This window comes from Carya illinoinensis, chromosome 15, assembly GCF_018687715.1.
Source record: "Carya illinoinensis cultivar Pawnee chromosome 15, C.illinoinensisPawnee_v1, whole genome shotgun sequence".
NCBI classification, from domain to species: Eukaryota; Viridiplantae; Streptophyta; class Magnoliopsida; order Fagales; family Juglandaceae; genus Carya; species Carya illinoinensis.
In genome coordinates, this window is record NC_056766.1 from 18,260,212 (window position 1) to 18,281,502 (window position 21,291).

Here is a 21,291-nt window from a genome sequence, read left to right on the forward strand (position 1 = left end):
ATGGGATTGCTTGATAAAGACAAACCCAGATGTGAGGCAGAATGAGAACGAATTGAATTGGGAGAATGTGCCTTGTAAATTTACAGACCAGGGGCCAGAAAAATTAATGCCATATCAAGCCTGCATAATGATGGCACAAGCAGGCATTCATGTTGGTAAAAAGAAACTATATCACTTGCATTCACAGCTCGTGCTAAGCAGTATTTCACAACCTAGAAGAGATTAGAACGTAAAAGTCCAGGGACTATTTTAGTACTTAACCTTAAATAGGCCTAGCAAATACATATGTTAATATGATATCATGTGTGCATCAAGATGTTATAAATAGACATTCATGTGGACAAATAGATGAGCTTTCTCTTTTGCTAAGCCTAAAGAGGTTCCTAAGCTTAAAAAGATTAGTACCCTCTTTCGCTTGGGTAAATATACATGCACAGCAATATTTTACAAAACCTTCACCATGAAAAAGGATTAGTATTGTAATACCAATACCATCTCCCTAATGAAGTCGGGAATGCTACAACTTCTAAAATCGCTTCGGAGCTTGATATAAAAGATTCCATAAAACAATTATAGACCGCACATTATTAAAGAGTGATTAGAAGCATTCATTAGAGGCTGTTCAAGGTCTTGTGCTAATTAGCAAAATCACCGAGGAACTTGAACAATGTCTAGCCCTCTGTCTCTTCTCCCTGAGCCAAGTTCTCTCTTGCAGCTTCATCATCACATCGATCATTACCTGGGATGGTTAACTTATAAAAATAAAACAGTGAGTCTAATTCAAACGTATCATAACTTCATTAGTCTTTTCCTTTAGATCATGAAGCATAACTTAAGCATTTATCAATCATTCAATCAATTTCCCCCTATGCGCATGGTTGGCAATCATGATGAAATCTTGTCAAAAGGAGATGGACATCACTAAGCGCACAACTAGTGAACCATTCTGGCATTGCCATTCACCCCGCTATCCATCATCATTTACTGCTAATACATGATCAATAATCCGTCATCAATCATCAATCACTTTCCTTTTCTTTTATTTTTTCATTCATTTTCCCTTCCTTTCGATCACTCATTCAATGATATTAATACTAGTAATACATATCAAGGCATGGTACAAGCATACAATTAAATCCGTTTACATTCACATGCTGGGACACAAAAAAGGGGGCTATCAAATAATAGGCTTTACACAGAATAATCTCAAAAGACATGATTTGTGAAATGAGCATTTCATTTATAAAAACATGTGAACATAATAAAATTTTGAAAAGGATGCAATTGAAGGGCAGGTCTGTAGTAACTTACAAAACTTAGAAAAGATACATGTCACAGGACATAAATCATATGCACTTACCGAACTTGAATAAGAGCATGATCATATTTTACTTACCTAGGACGCGGCAGCAGCAAGCCTATGGCAGCTTGAAGTGTTCTGGTCTAACCTGACAGTTCACAACTGGGTGAGTTTCATGAATCTAAATTCGAGCTATTGCCGGAAAGCTGCCGTAGGTATGTAGAACGTACACTAGAAGTGAGTATTTTTTACTTTCTAGGGGTTCTTGATGGTGAAGAACTGGAGATAGACAAGGAAGTTGGGTGACACAGTTTTTTGTTTAGGATTAGGACTCCTAGTTGTTCTGGATGAGTGGCAGCAGTGGTTTTCCTAGTTTATTTGAAATTCTTTGGAACAACTAACAAGAGGGGTGGCAGGAGAGGTGTTTTTTGTTGCTGGAATTTGAGTGGCAGCAGTGGTTTTCCTAGTTTATTTGAAATTCTTTGGAACAACTAACAAGAGCGGTGGCGAGAGAGGTGTTTTTTGTTGCTGGAATTTTGTTTCTGTAAAGTGTTAGGATTCAGCTAGTGTGTAGTTCAATCCTTCATGGATTTTTTTTTTTTTTTTTTTTTTTTTTTTTTTTTTCCTTTATTGGCACTAGGTGTCCAGGACATAGTGCCCCGACTAATCTCGGGGGTGAACAAGCCCTTGACAAAGAGTTTCCTGTAAGTGCACTTTGTGTAATTTAAGGGGAGAATCCCTCAGTCCGATGGCCTCTAGGAATTATTTGCACCCAAGTGGATTCGAACCTTAGACTTTGAGGAAGAATACCACCAAGACCAAGGCCTTTACCACTTGAGCCAACCCCTAGGGGTTCAATCCTTCATGGATTAGACTTGATTTCTAGGTTTTATAGGATTGGTATGTGTAATGTCCCATGGGAATGCCTGAGCCACATTTGAGCCTCTAAAAGGTCTAGTCAATGGTACAATTGGATCCTCATTGGAATTATTATAAAGTCTTCTCTCTCCTAAGAAATGTCGGATTCCATAGACCACTTACACTTTAGTTGCAACCACCAATGCCCCTGCCTCTACCCAATTCTCTCATCACTAGATCCATCTATAATTTGAGCCAAACTACAAGGTTCTACGCCACCCAAGGCTGAAGAAATGACATTAAGGTGACAATCCAAAGCAGAAAGAACAAAAATGTTTCAACTTCTCATGGGAACTCAAAAGAACTAGCACTCCTTCAAAGATCCTGCACACTCAAACCTGGAGGAAGGGACTGCTTCAACTTCTCAGCCTTCTCTGAGTCAAACACACACAAAGTGCAAAGGTTCTTGGAGCAGCGAACTTTAAACTTCACCACATCCCTGCTCCTCTTGATTTGGACAGAGCGAGCATCCTTCTTGCAGTGAGAAGGAAATCCTTGATCTCATGTATTTGCTTTGGCATTTTTACTTCGCCTGTCAAGAAGCTTGTGGGGCTGATGACCAGAGCGCTCCCAAAGGCGGCAAGTGCTGTCAAAGAGCGGCAGCTATACCACCTACACTTATCAGTTAGTATGGAGGTATCAATCTCCCCCTTAAATTCCTGATGTGCTCGCTAGGCCAATTATAAAGAGCTAGAACTTCCCTCCCAAACAGCCATTCCATCATAGGTGGCACGGCTCACGTCCCACACTTCTGGTTGGGATAAACTCTTATACCCTTTGTAACACCCCGAGGTAAGGCCTGAGCCACACATGGTCCATACTTTAAAAGGGCTAGTCAATGGTACAACTGGAATCATTATAAAGAGAAAGAATTTCTCATTCCCAAGAAATGTGGGATCCCATACACCACCTACATTCATTAGTTAGTATGGGGTATCACAGGATATGTGGTGATAGGGTCCTAATCTGTCTAGGATTAAGATTCCTAATGAATTGGGGGTTTTTCTTGGATCTTTACTGGCCAGCCACTTCTCTAGGCGTTTGCTGATGTATCTTGGAGTCCAAGTGAGCAGAGACTAGTAGAGTCTCTTGACTTATCCTAATTGAATTAGGATTGGTAGCCCACTCAGGGGTTCGGCCAGGGCATTTCCTACTGCTTTCTTGAGCCTAAAAACAATGCTTTACCCAATAATCTTCAATCAATCCCTATGCTGGCAGCCAATCTGCAAGGTTGGACCAAAACTAGTCCAAAATAATAGCCCAAATCGGTCCAGAATTATAAGCCATGGGCTTAAATCCCAAAAAACTCCAATCCTTTTTTTATGACAAGGAATTCCAAAGACCGTGCAAACACAACATATTTTACCCAGATAAATCCCAGACCTGTGTCTCCCGACACACAGATATCCAATCCTAACAATAAGACCTAGGGCTAGGGAGTGATAAGTATCCTCTTATGAAGAAGCAAAGAAAAACAACCACATAAAATAGGAATTCAAATGTAAAGATAATTGAGCCTTTCGCTCTCCCTCTCTAGCAAAGAAGGTTTAACTATACCCATAGAGAACTGTCTAGATTAAACAAGAACGCATCATTCACCTTCTACAAGAAAAAGAAGATATCAAATTTGAAATAAATATCATTTAATTCCAAAACAAAGAAAATATAACCATTTAAAAGTGGTTTAATTAGCATAAAGTACAATTTGAATTTGACCTCTTAATCAGATTCTGCTCCCTAAAATGTTGACCCTGCTCAGTCACAGGACTAGGACAGGAGTCTAAGGCAGTTCATCAGGGCATCTGTGTGTTCAGGCTTCCCAACAGACATGCGAACATAACCCTTCAGTTCTTTGTTATTGTAGTGACGGATCATTACGCCCATTTTTGCAAGGTCCTCCTGTAATATAAAAATATCAGAACATTTATTTATCCGGCACTCTAATATGTTCCAAAGCATACCAATCAGCAATGGCCATATAAATTATCCTTCACAAGTACCGTACAAATTCTTAATAGAAAAATAAAAAACCATCTTCTTGGACCAGCAATCAGTAGAACCATAAGCTGGTTCTCCAAATTACATCTCAAACTGACTGGATAGCTGGTTCAGCGGTTATCAGGCTGACCAGTCGGGCAAACCCGAATTTGATTCTTCTAAAGCCCTGGAAATCAATCATCTAGGCACACATGTACTAAAATGCATTTGATTGCGAGACAAAGCAACCAGTCAGGATGCAGCCGAGCTTCAAGGGCAGGTTTGGAATGAGTTGTAGATGTAGATATTTTGGATTTGATTCCAAACTAGTTGTTTCCCAGAACTACCTGATACACGTTTTTGGTGGGTGGTTCGGAGTTTTACTCGCCAAGGGTGGTCCAAAGGGACCTGCCTCTGTAAGGTTCCATGGCATTAAGAAAAAAATTGAGAGATAAAGCTGAATAGAGGATACATTATCGATATTTTACCCTATTTTCCAAGGTGGCTCCTATGGATCATCATAGATTTGAGTAGAACACTACATACTATGTAATTTTGCAACCTAATTAGCAACATAAAGTGAAGGTCACAAAGATTGCCCTATCACAGAGTAAATTTAAAGGTAGTTGTCTAGAAAAATCATTGTTCTTTTTTAAAAGGAAAGCAACTATCTTGTCAAATACATTTATGCTAGATCGTCTGAGTAGATACAGCACAAATATTGAATCCCGAATAAAACTTCTTTTTACATGGTAAAGTAATGATATAGGCAAAAAAGTTACGCACCTTTAGCTTCTTAGCATCCATTCCAGATGCAACCTCACAAAGAATGAAATTAGAATGGCTTGGATATGGATTGAGGAATGGCACTTCCTTCAGAAAATTATAAAGCCTCAACCTTTCTTGTACCAAAGCATCTTTCACTTTCTGGTAGAGATTGTTAATTCATATTAGATATGGCATTGATGGGAAGTAATAACAGTTTCTCTCACAATCATCAATAACTGATGATATATATGGGCAATACAGATAAGTTAGATAGGAAATAACCTCAAGATATGAGGGATTCTGCAAAGCTGCACAAGCAGAAACTTCAGCAGCAACCGAAACATTGTAAGGTTGCTTTGCTCTCCAAAGATACTCAATAATACTCAATGGAAATGCTCCATATCCCACTCGAAGTCCAGCTAAACCTGCATCAGTTGTTTATTTGCAATTTAAGGTTCTGATCATTTCACATTAAGGAAAGAGGAAGGATGTTTCTAAAAGGAATGAATATAAATTTCTTATGAAAAATAAAAAAATTTATTAAAGCTGAAGTTTGTGGCATCGTAGTGTTGCAAGACAGTTATCTTTGATTAAACTAAACCAGTGACAAAGCATATGGCACAAGAGTATTCGTGAGTTTTGGTTCATGTGCTATTGCATATGTCGATGCACTCATTCATAGTGATTAGCCTTCCCCTTATCCATTTGACACAGCACAATAACGGGTATCTCATCTGCACATAAAATTTCCTTTGTTCTACATTTTGCTTTGGGGTTGTAAAAATCCCTAGCATAACATGTTTATATAGAAAGAATCCCTGGGCACTGGAACACAAGTTTGGACCTTATTGCTAGGAAAGTGGAAAAGGGAGTTTTGCTTTGTCGATATTTCATGATAAATGTAATACAACTTTAAGAACTTACCCATTCAATTATGTTAGTGCACTGGGGAACTATAACTCTCTACTTCCTTTGTCTTTTTTCTTTAAGCAGCCCCCGGGGTGGGGGTTAGCAGCAGGGTTGTCTAAAACCCCCATTATCTAAATGCTAGCCTAGAGCATATACCAACTGATTTTAACAGTTCACAAAATAGAAAGTAATATGCAACGCCCAAGGAAGGCCCAAGCCACATCTAGGCCTATACTTCAAAAGTACTAGTCAATGATACAATTGGAGCCCATTGGAACCATCGTAAAGAGCAAGAACTTTTCCTTCCCAAGCAACGTGAGATCCCATACACTACCCAACCTTAATCATTCAGTATGGGGTATCACATAATAGATCTTGTATTAACAGATCATTACATAGAAAGTAAAAGATCTTGTAATTACCAATTCAATAACAGGATTGATGCTTCCACAATAGAATCATATGAGGTGACATGCAAGTTCCCAAATAATTAACTAAAGAAAAGGCACTAAAAATATACACCATTTTTTTTCTTTTCATAGTGCTAGAGCAGAACTAAAAATATTCACCTACCAGCCCTTTTGCTAAATGTTCGAAGAACAATTAAATTCTCATGCTTTTTCACCCATTTCATCTTTGACTCAATTCCTGAAAACTCAATGTATGCTTCATCCAGCACAACCAATATGGGAAGCTCAAGGATTTTCATGAGAACTTCATCATCAATTATACTGCATACAGTAGGTAGCATGGAAATATAATGTCAGTAGAAACTACATGACTAGAAAATAATCCAGAGTTCAAGAATTTCACATATATTGTGCAGACTGATTAGATCAGCATAACCACACTAGACCAAAGATAGAGTCAAAATCCTGAAACTCAAAGAGGACACCTCAATTAACCTCTTTCTTCAGCCAAATGAGACCTCATGTATTCTACAATCAGTCCCTCTGTGCAATTTGTTCTAGAGATAAATAATAGAAGACACTTTAAATTCAAGTCAAGCACCAAAACAATGTCAGAATCTTAAGTTAATAACACTTTGGAGATTTAAAGAGTGATTTATTCTCCCTAAAAGTAGACATATTTACTAAATGTAACAACATACACCGACATTAAAAGAATAGACGATCTAGCCGTGTAATAGAACAAAAACTATGAACAGATACTTTGACTTTTCATGTCTTCAAGAGGTGATGAAGTGATCTTCTCAAAATTTAGATACTTTGACTTTTCATGTCTTCAAGAGGTGATGAAGTGATCTTCTCTAAATTTAGATACTTTGACTTTTCATGTCTTCAAGAGGTGATGAAGTGATCTTCTCTAAATTTGGTAGACTGCCCACTATGGGACAGTAAGGGAGGGGCAAGTTAAAGATCTCAAGCCAATTATGCATGCCAAAAATACACGAAGAAAAGGGAATTGAGGGGTACCTCCCATCTGGATTGTTGGGAGATGTTAAAAATATGCATTTGGGTTTCTCCCATTCAACAACATCTATTATTTGTTCTACATTCAAGCTAAAATCTGCCTTCCTTGGAACTGCAGAATAACATAAAATTGCAGGAGGTTATGTAAAAACAACATGACATGCAAATGAAAAGCAAAGCAGGTATAGAAAAACATAGCAGGCAGATAAATGACAGATGTTTAGGAACTCTATGTTGGTGATGAAAACAAGAATTTACATTAATGAAAGAATGAATTAGAGACTGCAAAAACTGTAGAAGAAACCATGAAAAAGTACTAAATTTATCTTTACCTTTTATTACAAATGCACCATTTACTGCAGCATCAAACTCATACATTGTAAAGGTTGGAGGGCAGTCCACTATCTTGTCACCAGGATCAAGCACACATCTGCAGGATATGGTGAATATCAACAAAATTTGCACAAGATTACTAACTGTTTGTTACTGAAGTTAGGGAGATAAACAATAAGGGAATATTTAATTGGAAACATATACAACATAAAAAAATTAATTTCTAACCTCATAATCAAATCAATGAGCTCATCCGCCCCACATCCTGCAAGAATATACTCAGATTCAAGTTCTGAATCTTGGGCAAGGGCAGCACGCAAACGGCGGCTTTCAGGGTCCGGATAGACGTACGGAAACTTCATCGAGGCCAAAGCTTCGAAAACCTATAAACATGAATTTCTATTTAGGATAGCATAGGGTTTCAACACTCAGAATGTGCCTGCAATAAACATACTCTTTTTTTACTTCAAATCTTTAAACACTAAATAAAAATCTCATTAAAATTTTTAACCAAATCAAATAACTTGGCTTTTTAATACATAGAAATTATAATGGCGTATATGACTTGCCTCTGGGGGAGGACCATAGGGGTTTTCATTCGCATCTAATTTGATGATATCCTCAGGCTTCCTTCCAAGACGAGATGATAATACCTGTACCAAATAAACCCTTTCATTTATCCAGATATCAAATAACTAATTAACATGGATTTACACTGAGATGCGTAAGTGATACAAATCATTCTCAGCACTGATCAACCCAATCACAGAGAAAAAAGCACAAGAGGAAATTGATTTCCATATTCTTTTCATTAATGAAAAGTAAACAAACAAGAACTGAAACTGATTATGTAGAAACCAGTTGACTTAAAGGAAAATGTAGAGAACTTGCAGTAAGATTCTTTTCAATTAAGTTATCGGTGAGCCAGATACTACAGAAATCTGGCAGTGGATTATAAATAAATATATAACTAAACTGGGTGGTGACAGGGTTAAGGCCACAGGATTAAGGTGGGCTGCCGTAGTCAAATTTCAGTGGTTGTCAAAAACTGGGTTTGTGAGAATACTTCATGAAGTTTGAGCATCTGGCAAAGCTTATGATGGTCAAAGATCACCAAAGAACATGAAAACAGATAGCAAAGATGAAGATTCATTCAAGAATGCAAATGAAAATCTTGCAGGGAATTTTCGAGGAACTCACTCAAGTGTACAAAACGCAAGCCACTACATCATAAATGCACTCTTCCTATCCTCACTTAGATGAAACACACCGCTTCATTAAACCTCCAAATGCACAGCTTCTTTCCTTTCCTTTCTCATTTCCATACATTAATACCATTACCCTCACCCGTGACAATCTCCTCCCCTTCAAGACCTTGCCCCCAAGGCACACAGAGGCAGAAGCCCTCCCCCTTAAAGAACCTTGCCCACAATGTGGGGATAGAGGCTACGTAGCTTCCACAGAGACTCCCAAGAGCTGTCTTCCAGTGGTGCCCCCAACCATTTGATGAGGATCTATATAGAAGCATGGTTGTCCACCTTTCTCATTCTCCTCTCAAGGATGGCCTCAGGTTCAGGCTGGATGTTTGCCTCACTGTCTAAAGGTGGTAGTGTAGGCAGAGAAGTAATTTGTTCACCCAGTTTCTTCTTCAAACAAGAAACATGAAAAACTGGATGAATTTTGGAACTAGAGGGTAGGTTGAGTTTGTATGCCACTGTACCTATCCTTGCAACCACTTGGAAAGGGCCATAATATCTTGGAGATAATTTCAGACTTTGGCATATTGCCACTGATTTTTTTCTATAAGGTTGCAATCTCAAGAACACCCAATCACCCACTTCAAAGAACCTTTGAGTCTTTTTTCTATCTGCAAACATCTTCATCCTATGTTGAGACTTTTATTTTTTTGATGTCAGGGAACCTCTCCAAGGCAGGGCCCTTCGGACTCAACCTTGCAAAGTAAACTCTGGTCCCATACACCGCACCCTTGGAAGTTTCCCTATACAGAATTGGTTAAATCGCTGGCTTTTCACCAGGAAGTGTGGCCCCAAAGGATTGTTTGCACCCATGAGGTGTTGAACCTTGGACCTTGAGGGGAGTGATACCCCAAGACCAAGGCCTTCACCACTTGGGCCAACCACACTGTTGTTCATTTTAAAGGAGAATTTCCATAAGTCTCAACATATGTGTTAGGAATTGGCCACTCCAATATTGAGGAAATCTTCACTGGATCTGCCATGACACCACTCCCAGAAATAATATGGCCCAAGTAGTCTACTTCAGTCACCCCAAACCTACATTTGGACCTCATAGCATATAGGCTATGCTGTTTTAGAACTGCTAGCATTGACCTCAGATGTTGTAAATGTTCAGCAAAGGTTTGGCTATAAACCAAGATACATCAAAGAAAACTAAAACAAATTTTCTGAGAAAGGGCTTGAATACCTCATTCATCAACCCTTGAAAAGTGGCAGGTGCATTTGTAAGCCCAAATGGCATAACTAACTCTTAAGAACTCTTAGTGGCCCTCATGAGTTCTAAATGCTGTTCTGGATATATCCTCTTCTCTCACTCTAATTTGATGTTAGTCAAATCTCAAGTCAAGCTTAGAAAACACCTTAGTGCCATAAAGTTCATCAAGTAACTCATTAATGATAAGAATTGAAAATTTGTCTTTGAAGGTTTGTTGATTTAAGGCTCAGTAGTCTACACACATTATCCAACTTCCATCAGCCTTATTAACTAACAAAACTAGTGAGGAGAAAGGACTTTGACTTGGCCTGATGACTCCATTCTTCAACAAATCCTGTACAATTTTTTCAACTTCACCTTTTCTAGTGATGGGGGTATCAATAGGGCCTCACTGACAGAGGTGAGGTTCCTTCTTTCAACACAATCTAATGTCAAATGATCTTGGTGGTGGCAGCCCCAGTGGCTCCTCAAAAACCCCTTGGAACTCATCAAGCACAGTTGCTACTTCAGATTGCACCTCATTAGCCCTTTTGCTCCCTTCTATTGCCACCAATTGAAACAGCCAACCTTGTTTCCTCACAAAAGATGCCTCCAAAAGATTTCCACCTGCTTCCACTAATATGTTCTTAGAATAAAGGCCTTGCAAACCCAGACTCCTCCCACCACAAACTTCATCGACATATTTGTAAAGTCCCAATTAATGGGACCCAATGTCTTGGGCCACTGTTCACATCCCCCAAGAGTTAGCACATGAAAAGGGACTACAAATTTAGTACCTTGAATTATGATAACCTCTTCACACATCCCTTGACTTAGAATTTTATCCCAATTAGCTACTTTAACTTGCAAGCTAGAATCTTCTGACTTCTCAACTTAGTTATCTCCACCACTAAGGGATCCAAGAAGTTATGAATACTTCTCAAATCCAACAAAATTTCTATTGAGTAAGATCCAATATTTCCAAGCAATTTCATGGCATTGGCTAGGGAAGCTAGAAATAGCAGCTAGGGCAGCCATAAATAGCATGGATAGATAACTCCAAATCCTCAACCCAACTCTTATGCACTTCTTCACATTTATGCACTGACTCAGGCCCATACTCATGTTCCTCTTCTCCTTCCATAGACTCATCTAATTGCAACAGGTAAACCTTAGGATTTTTACAAACATGGGCTGGGTTCAACTTCTCTTCACAAGGGTAACAAAGGCTTTTCCTTCTCTTTTCATCCATCTAAGAAGAGAAACCCTTTTTAGTTGGAACATTACTTCTCTGCATTCTATACCCCACCTTTGATGTTGTTTCAAAAGAACCTCTCTCCACACTTTCTCCATTTTGTCTCCAAGACTTCCTTGAAGTCAAAATGTATTCTTCTTGGCTTTTTGCTAATCCAAGGGCTACACTAAGGTTGTTTGGATTGAGCATTCTAAGAAGAAGTCGAATCTCATCCTTCAACCCACTCAAGAAGCAACTGGGTTTGTGCATTTCAGACAACTGTTTCAATGTATTTGACAGTCCTTCAAACTGGGCCTTGTAAGCAGCCACATAAGAGGTTTATTTCAATCAAGTCAATGCCTCCACAGGGTCATCATAAGCTGTTGGCCCAAATCTGTAACGATTCTAAGGGTGAAATATTGATAATTTTTTTGGGTCTAAATTATATTTAATGGGCCATATTGGATAAATAGGATAAACCCAACATGCATACAACTCCACAAGTCATCTTCACGTTATAACTTTTTAATTGAGTCCAACTCAAACTGGTCGTCACCATCTCCCAAATATCTCTATATATATCTCCCTTCCGCGTGTTATTTGAAAAAAAAAAAAAAGAAAACATAAACCTCCCAGTCCAGCACTGTGTTTGATTTTGTGTCAAAAAGTTTAGGAAACAACATTACAAGGTAACTAGCTTGATCATAAATTAGGATTAACATATGTTAGCTAGTTATATATATTATTATTAAAGTCAATTCTTTCGAAACCAGTGTTTACATACCACGCATGTCATGATATTTGCAAGCACGTTATTCAACATTTTTCATTCCGCATATTATAGTATGTATGTATTATGCATCTCACGTTGCATGAAACACGTAAGTTATCTTAAGTTCAAGTACAAGATAAGATCAAATCAATTTTATTATATAGTCATTTAGATGCATGGTACCAATGCAATTTCAGGGTGGGTGTGCAAGCCACAGACTCAAGCGTGGTCCACCATGGTATGTTAGAATACTGCACAGTCAGCTTCCTTTGTTGCAGCAGGAGATGTTAGTACACAATCTTGCACACAGGGTTAAGAGGTTGTCTGGATAGTGAGATGAGATGAGATGTTTTTAGATGAAAGTTGAATAAAATATTGTTAGAATATTATTATTATTTTGGACTTTGAAAAAGTTGAATTCGGATTTGAAAAAATCGAATTGTTTATTAGTTGAAAGTTGAATAAAATATTGTTATAATATTATTTTTTAATATTATTCTTGTTTTGGAATTTGAAAAAGTTGATTAGGATTTGAAAAAATTAAATTATTTATTATATTTTGTGTGGGAATTTGAGAAAGTTGTAATGATGAAATAAGATGAAATGAGATGGGTTGACAGTGTTTCTCAATCCAAACGGCCTCTAAGTGTGTTGGCCAGCCAGATAAGTCAAATAAATTAGATTAGTCAGTTAATTCAGATAAATTAGTCATATGCATAGCATAAGCATCAACATGATCAAACATGATTTTTAAGTTCTCAGCATTAAATGTTTTTTTAAAACTTTACATTAAGTATGTTTGGGTTATGATGATTTTCTTACTGAGTCATCGAATCATTTTAGTTTTTTATGTTTTTAAACCATCCCAGATCATAATATTTATAAAGGTAAAACTGCAGTATGGGGCTTAGTCCAGGGAGGTATGACAGTGGCCTAGATCATGTACTCTCGTTTTTATGGCATAGATTTTGAAAAATTTTAATAAATGCTTCTGAGCACTCTCATTTATAATTTCAATATTTTAATATAAAATGACTTTATTTATGCCAAGGAATCTTTGTACTGGCGTTTCCTTTAGAATAAAAGAAAATATTTTTAAGTTAATTTTAGTAGTAGCACTCCGGCTCCCTAGATCTTAGAAAAAATGACTATTATTAACCGTGTGGAGTGGGGTGTTACAAAATCTAATGACCACAGTCTAGGGCATCCTAATTCCTAATACCAAACCAAGGCCTCCCTTTCCATATGATAAGAGGCCATTAAAAGACTCTGGTTGGAAGGTATATGATGAAACTCAAAATATTGACTAACCTTAAAAATCCACCCAGCATTATTGCTCCCATCAAAATGGGGGAAAATCCAAGCACACCCCCCTTGGTATAAAACCCCTCCTCACAACCCTCTCCTCTGGGTTCCCGAGACTCTTCTTAAACAAAATTAACTTGTCTAGATTCAACTAAAGCCTTGATCATATATGTTAGTTGATCTAACCTTTCAATGATTCCATAAATGGTCTGCCGGTGGTTCTCTGATTGCTTCTGTGCAGCTTCTTGATGCCTCTACGAGCCTTCTTGGTGCAACTTCAAAGCAGCAACATGTGTCCCTTCTACCATTAGAGGATCGCCTCTCTAATACCAATTGTCAAATACTGACTTCAACCCTCCACAACTCAGTAATGAAAAGAAAGGGTTAAGGCTCTTTAATGTTATAAATATGTAATTGTAAGGGAATGTTAGTGTATGGCAATTCAAGGAGCCAAGTACCTCCAATATGAATATTCTGAGAATTGAAAACTTACTTCATGACTAATAACCCATTACAATAAATAGAGATACCCAATTAAACATAACTGTTGCACGTTTAGGCGTGGCCCATTATGGCCTTAATAACCAACCCTTAAGACTCAGTCTACACTCCTAAGCCCACCCATGACTAACTACAAAGACTAAACTAAACCCAAACAATTAAAGAAAAGACAACATACATATATATCGTAAACCTAACCTATCTTCCAGATACTCCCTTCAGACACAACCCTAATTTGATGCCGCACGTAACAATGCCCCCTTTTTTCAAAAGATCTTGCCCACAAGATCTAGGTATTGCCACTTCATCACCGTGAGATCTTCCCATGTAGTGTTCTCCTCCGATGAGCCCTTCCATTTGACTAGTATCTCCATGCTTGCTCGACGACCCTTCTTCAAAAGCCTCCTTTGCAAAATACCATCTGGCTTGGGTTCTAGGGTTCCATTAGAGGACACTTGTGGAAGGTGAGGGACGAACTGGATCTTGGCTTAGAGCTTTTGCTTGAAACATGAAAGGTGGGATAGATCTGGGATTCTTTGGGGAGATTTAGTCGATAAGCCACCTTCCCCACTTTGTGAAGGATCTGAAATGGTCCATAGTATCACAACGACAGCTTAAGACTCCTCATGGCCAGTGACATCTGATGGTAAGGTCTCAATCCCAAGTATACCCATACCCCTTCTTGGAATTCCCTATTTGTTCTCTTTAAGTCTGCATAGTATTTCATCCTACTTTGGGCTTCCTGCAGGTTCTCTCAAACCAAAGTAGATATAAAGTCACGACTTCTCAGCTCCTCCTCCACAGCTTGTACACGGGTAGATCCTGGTTTGTACGGCAGTAACCTTGGTGGAGGCTATCCGGATTGTGCTTAGAGATATTGTAGACATACTCGGCTAATGAAAGCCATTTTGTCCAATCTCTAGGTCTATCACTAGTAAATAACACTCAATACATTTATTTGTTACCTCTGTTTGACCATCCGGTTGAGGATGGTACGCATAACTCATTAAGAGATTTGTCCACAAATCCTAAATAGCTCCTTCCATTACTGGCTCGTAAAAACTGGATCCCTGTCACTTACAATTGTTTGTGGCATCCTGTACAGTCTAAAAAAATTATCCATGAATACCCTTGCTACTGATGGTGTAAGGGTGTGTGAGGATATGAAATGAGCATATTTTGTCAATCTATCCACCACTACCATTATCACAGCACGACCCCCAGATGGTGGCAACTCTTCTATAAAGTCCATACTTATATCAGCCCAATTCTATTCTGGTATGGGAAGAGGTTGGAGCAACCTCGCTGGATAGAGGGTTTCAACCTTGTTCCTTTGATATGTGTCACATTCCCCTATGAAAGCTCTGACATCACCACGCAAACTAGGCCATTAAAATTCCCTTTTTACTTTGGCAATGTTTAGTGTACACCTGTGTGGCCCCCTAATGGACTGTTGTGGAATAGCTGCAGGATCTGCTGCTAGAATGACACCAAGGTCCCGAGATGTTGTCTACAGAGTAACTCATTGCGGACTTGGTACTGAGAAGGGTCCAAGGTTCATTGATGGTGGGAGCTAACTTAGCTTCTACAATAGGGGATCTTGGGGGTAAGATTTCCTTAACTCTTCTATCCATTTTGCTTGCATCATACAGATTGCTTGAACTACCATATTTGTTTGGCTCAGTTGGCTGTTGGGGTTGATATTGGTTGGTTGGCTGGTTAGGTCTGTGATGGGTGGTGGTGTGTTTGGTGTTAGTGATGATGGGATTGTGTTTTCTGAGGTGGAAAGTCATAGTGCATCTGCCACTGTGTTAGTTCTACCACTCTTGTATTCCATTGTGAAATCATACCCCATTAGTTTAGAGACCCACTTCTACTAGGATGGAGTCCCCACTCTCTGCTCTAACAAATATTTCAAGGCTTGCTGATTAGTGCGGACCTTGAAAGTATGTCCTAATCAATAATGTCTCCATTTCCTTACTGTCATCACCAATGCAAGTAGTTCCTTCTCATAGGTGGACAGGGTTAGGCTTTTCCCATTTAAAGCCTGGCTGAGATAGGCAATAGGTCATCCCTCTTGCATCAGAATTGCTCCTAAGCCATCCCCAGATGCATCGCATTCTACAACAAAGCGCTTATAAAAATATGGTAATCTTAGCACTGGAGGTCTAATCATAGCCCCCTTAAGTTGATTAAAAACCCCTTGAGCTTTTTCTGTCCATGAAAAAGAGTTCTTGAGCAAAGTTTGTTAGGGGTGCTGCAATAGCTCCATGGCCCAGCACAAACCTCTTGTAATAACCTGCAAGTTCCAAAAAGCCACGCAATGCCTTAGGATGTTTAGGTACTAGCCAATTCTGCATAGCTGTGATCTTCTGTGGGTCGGCCTTCACTCCTTTAGATATTAGATGCCCCAAGTACTCCACCTCTCCATGGCCAAAAACACATTTAGAAACTTTTGCAAAAAATTAGTGAGTCTGTAAAATCTCCAGTATAATCCGCAAGTGCTGTGAGGGTTCCTGCAAGGTCTTTCTATAAATTAGAATGTCATCAAGGAAAACCAGCATAAATTTCCTCAGTTGGAGTGGGACAGCCCTACAAAAACCCAGGCAGGGAAGGCTAGTACCATTAGCCACCTTGACTGACAGCTGGCTCTCTTCCACTAGCAGTCTTGCTTTTCTTGCTACATATGGGTCGATAAAACTATGTACTCCCAGTGTCTATTAATACTAACACATTTTGATGATTAACAGTACCCTTCAACCTCATAGCTTTAGGAGCTAGAGAACCTTCCATAGCATGTAATGAGATGCCCAACAACTCTCCAACTTCCTCTTCTTCCCCCTTGTTTTCATCTAATTGAATTGCGGCTAGGGCTCCCTCACTCTTCTCATCTCCTTCTTCTCCTTCTTCTTCTCTCATTCCTTCCAATAGAAAGATCTTAGGTCAATTACATCTATGGCCTGGGTGAAACTTTTCACAATAATAACACAGACCTCTCTCTCTTCTTTCCTGCATCTTTGTGGAAGAAATCTGCCTAATACGTATGGTTGGTTTTCTGGTTGGGGTGACGGGTCTAAAGCTAGGGTTTGTGGTTTTGGGATCTGTTTTTGAAGGTGGTGCAAGAAGTCTTAAAATTGGTGTTGGTGCATGTAGTTTAGGATTTTGGTGATGGTGGGTTTGTGTGGCTGTTTGATTTCTAAAATGGTATTCTTGGTTCCTTCTTTCCACCTCTTCCTCTTGTAACTTAGCCAACCTAAATGCTGCTAATAGCGAAGAGAGCTTAAACATAGACACAGGAATTCTAAGGTCCTCTCTAAGCCCACTGAGGAAAGAGCTTATGCAAAACTCCTCAATAATGCCACTGATCCAATTGGACAAAATCTCAAACTGAGACTGATATTCCACTGTACTTGTTTGTCGGAGTTTTGTGAAAACTCCAACTAGCTCCTCATAGGCTGATGGGCTAAAACGAGTTTTGAGAGCTACAACAAACTCCTCCCAAGAATTAACTGGGCTAGAATCCATAAGTCAACAATACCATGAAAGAGCCTTTCCCTCCATATGAAAAAAAGCAATTTGCAACTTTTGTTCATCTGGAGTGTTACAATATGAAAAGAATTGTTAGGCTTTAAGGATCCATTCTACAGGTTCAGATCCATCAAATCTAGGAAAATCCAATCGAAGAGTCCTTGCTTGGATTCCCCCACTGCCCTCAAATAACCCCATTAAACTTAAAAGCATTACATGATGAACTCTCACCTATGTTTTGATGTGCAGATATAACCACCAACTAGTCATAACTTGCTGCCAAATTATTGAGTTGCTGAAGGATGGCCTCCAGGGTTTGCCTCTGCCTCTCCTGCTCCCCCTGCAAATGAATTGATTCTCCTTTCAACGCCGAGATAGCCTTGGCCAACTGGGCTTGATAGGTGCCTTAAGCCATGGTGCAGGACCGAGGCTTTGAGACCACTGTTAAGGCTCTTTAATTTGTAAATATGTAATTGTAAGGGAATGTTAGTGTATGGCAATTGGAGGAGCCAAGTACCTCCAATATGAATATTTGGAGAACTGAAAACTTACTTCATTACTGATAACCCATTAAAAATAAAGAGAGAGACCCAATTAAACATAACTGCTGCATGTTTAGGCGTGGCCCATTATGGCCCACGTACAAATAGCCAGCCCTCAAGACTTGGTCTACACTCCTGAGCCCATACACGACTAACTACAAAGACTAAATTGACCCTAGAAAATTAAAGAAAAGATAACATACATATATATTGTAACCCTAACCCATCTTTCAAACACTTCCTTCGGACACGACCCTAATTTCACGCCGCAGAAACAGAAAGTAAAATCAATCCAAAGAACATGAAAACAGATAGCCAAGATGAACAAGATTCATTCACGAATGCAAATGAAAATCTTGCAGGGAATTTTCAAGGAACTCCCACCTCCCACACCGTCTACACAATTCACAGATGATCCTTTACTGAACAATTCCCACTTATATACGCACGGGTTCTGTTCTTACAATTAGTCTAAAATGCACCTTATCACTCAAGTGTACAAAACGCAAGTCACTACACATAAAACGCACTCTTCCTGTCCTCACTTAGATGAAACACACTGTTTCATTAAACCTCAAAACGCACCACATCTTTCATTTCCTTCCTCATTTCCAGTTGTTAATATCGTTACCCTCGCCTGTGACAATATCCTCCCCTTCAAGGCCTTGCCCCCAAGGCAACAGTGACATAGAAACCAAAATCCTTAAGACATTCATTCTCAGTCTTCACAGGCAGCGTGAGACACACACACACACACATAAACAAGATCATGGATTGTGGTAGGAGTTAACTTGGAAAGATACTTGCCGTGGATTCATGAAATTTAACATGAAATTCGGTGAACAAATAATAGAAATAAGAAGCAAGTAGTGGGGTTCTCATCTTCTAGTAATGAATTATCAATCTAGCTCGTTCTTAAACCCGAACGACACTGAAGTGGCTGATAAATGAATTCATAACAAAAACATAGCCATTTATGGACGCAGCAGAAATGAGCAAAAACAGACAACACAAATGGGTTACTCAAGAAACAGTAAAAAGGAAAATGGGTTTGATTTAAATACCTCAAAAGGCAAAATGGGCTGATAAGGAGATAACTTCCTCAAATGGGGTCGAATGAAGGAGTCACCGGTCAAACGCTGCTGACCCTCATCGACGTCTTGTATGGAAGGAATAGTGGAGGTCATAGCAAAGACCCGTGTCCGTTTCCCTTCAAATGAACAAATGGGTCTGTGCAATTGAGGCGCAACAAATTGTTCAGAACCGGTGTTGCGCTTGATCAAACAGAGAGAGGAGGCGTTGTAAATATCAATGGCGCCCATGAAACTCTGCATATTTGACAATCAGGAAAAAATAAAATAAAAAATAAAAACCAAAATAAAAAAGATATGAATTTTGGTAAGGGGAAGTGTGAGGGATATTCAAATACCACAGTGGAATGAGTGTGAGATAGCAGAGTCGACGACAAAACTCGGGGAAGGGGTTCGGTGGCATACGAGAGCCAGTGAGCTTAATAATACAGAAGTAACAAAAGTTGGAGGGAGAAAAAACAACACAAGAACAAGAAGAGGACAAATCCCTCCTAAAATCCTAGAATATATACAACAGGAAAAACTCGACGCAGAAGCCACTATTTGGCTACATCCATAGAAGCCATGACGTGTAGACCGGGTTCACTAATAACGAACCAGTTCACCGCTCACCCCCCTCTGGGCCTCTCTCCCCTCTCGAATTCGAAAACCCCTCTTCCTCGTATCTCCACTCACCCCCTCTCTCTCCCCTCTCGTTATCGTATCCCTTCTGTCAAGAGAGACCCTCAATCTCCTCACATTTCTAATCCCTTTCTTTTTCTTCACTGTGAATCCCTCAAGTTTATTGACAAAGCCCGTCGTCTTCTTCTTCTTCTTCTCTGTGAATCGTAGAGTGGCGCTGACAAAGTCAAGAACAACAGAACTCAGGTTCGATTTCGATACCTTTTTCTTCTCATTCTCTGTGATTCTCCCAACCCCCTCATGTGCATTGTGATTGCGAGATCCCTTCATTCGCTCACACTATGATTTCCCACCTGATGCGATTTCCCCATCTCAATCCCGTGACGGTGTTAGTCCATACACTACGAAATTGCATCCAGAGATCTTCAATTTACCGAGGTAATCTTCTTAAAACTTTTTGGAAAACCATTGTTGTTCTGTGATTCTAGGGTTTAGGCATACATTCCTTGTTTTCTTTGGGTTTACTCCATCTGTATTTATCTCTATGGTATTAGCTGTAATTAGTGATATTAGCTTGAAATTAAGGTTGAACAAGTTTACAAAAAATAAAGAACATCGAAAATATTAGATTTGGAGGACTTATTTTGGTGTTTTGATGGTTTGGCTTGATGCTCTTGTTTAATTTTTCGAAAATATTCATATTTTTTCTATAAAATCTCTTTATGCCCATGGTGATTTGCATCGTGATTCATTCAAGGTACCATGTATGAAGGAGCACAAAAGATTTCAGGATCAGAATGTGGATGGTGGTGGTCTAGTGGAGGTTGAAAGCTTGTTTATTTCTCATCTAAGAATTAGTGGTTTTGAAATAGGATAGTAACTTTGATACTTGAAATGGGAGTGAATGAAGAGTGATTTGCCAACAAGAGTGAAAATCTAGTTATTTTTTGAGTTGTTTAAGCAAAATGGGACGCCTAGAATAAGATCCATTTTGGAGTTTAATATATAGGTTTGTAAACCTAGTTTTTCTATCTTTTGGTTGAGATTATGTAGGTAACACACTGAATTTGCTTGAAAACTCAAGGCACTTCTTGTTATTTTAGTGGAGTCATTTTGGGATTGAATTGTTTGTAAAGATTAGTTCTTTATTCTTCTATTTCGTGCACTTTGAACAGTTGGTGGCTGAAGCTACTCAAAGTCTTTTCATGGACGAAATGGTATCCAAGCACAGGATGATGATGGAGCCAAAAACTATTCGACACCAAGTAGAGCTTGAAAACCAAACACAGGAGCAAAATATTGACTTGTACTTGTGATCAATCAATTTAGTGTGAATCCAGATTCAGAGCAAGCCTCCATGAAAGCTTATACTGTTGTAATCAGTGACTTGTAGTTAGAGATATTATGGATTGTGAGCAAGTGATATTTTACACTTTCACTTATTGATGTAAATATTTGTTGGTTAATTACAAGTGAGTTGTGCTTCCATTACACCTACTGTTAGAGATATTTGCTGGTTATTTTCAGTACACATGTATTTAGAGACATCTTGATTAATTTCCTTCATATATAAATAAAAAAACTCATGAAAAGATGCTAGAGTGGCCA

The 21,291-nt window shown here is 38.9% G+C and overlaps 1 protein-coding gene, 1 long non-coding RNA gene and 1 pseudogene across 12 annotated transcripts; 1 reads left to right on the top strand and 2 right to left on the bottom strand.

Annotated features, from left to right (window-relative positions):
* Positions 1-337: 337 nt before the first annotated feature.
* On the bottom strand, positions 338-2,739 carry LOC122296091 (annotated as a pseudogene).
* On the bottom strand, positions 338-19,543 carry LOC122296090 (histidinol-phosphate aminotransferase, chloroplastic). Of its 11 annotated transcripts, none has more exons than XR_006238391.1 (12): positions 19,401-19,540; positions 19,036-19,299; positions 8,178-8,291; positions 7,867-8,021; positions 7,638-7,735; positions 7,309-7,417; positions 6,446-6,603; positions 5,246-5,388; positions 4,982-5,122; positions 3,935-4,117; positions 3,776-3,817; positions 338-739 (listed from the first exon to the last, which is right to left on the bottom strand). XR_006238391.1 is itself a non-coding variant. In XM_043105515.1 (10 exons), the coding sequence occupies exons 2-10, from the start codon at positions 19,291-19,293 to the stop codon at positions 3,986-3,988; spliced, it is 1,278 nt and encodes a 425-aa protein (XP_042961449.1). In that variant the 5' UTR covers positions 19,294-19,299; positions 19,401-19,543; the 3' UTR covers positions 3,838-3,985. The 11 variants fall into 11 exon arrangements, 5 of the variants coding, with proteins under 5 accessions (XP_042961449.1, XP_042961448.1, XP_042961452.1 ...); XR_006238388.1 differs by lacking the exon at positions 3,776-3,817 and adding an exon at positions 3,818-3,820; XR_006238390.1 differs by having other exon boundaries at positions 3,776-3,820.
* Positions 19,544-19,564: 21 nt separating this feature from the next.
* On the top strand, positions 19,565-21,174 carry LOC122296092. Its single transcript, XR_006238392.1, has 2 exons — positions 19,565-20,121; positions 20,859-21,174. It is a non-coding gene; the product is annotated as an uncharacterized LOC122296092 (long non-coding RNA).
* The last annotated feature ends 117 nt before the right edge of the window (positions 21,175-21,291 follow it).

Excerpts from the sequence above, each read along its gene's own strand:
- LOC122296090 (XM_043105514.1), bottom strand. The coding sequence starts at position 19,293 with ATGGGCGCCATTGATATTTACAACGCCTCCTCTCTCTGTTTGATCAAG. Across the intron at positions 8,022-8,177 it reads TACGCCATTATAATTTCTAT|GTTTTCGAAGCTTTGGCCTC; the intron begins GTATTAAAAAGC and ends TCATGTTTATAG. Across the intron at positions 5,389-6,445 it reads AACATTTAGCAAAAGGGCTG|GTTTAGCTGGACTTCGAGTG; the intron begins GTAGGTGAATAT and ends CAACTGATGCAG.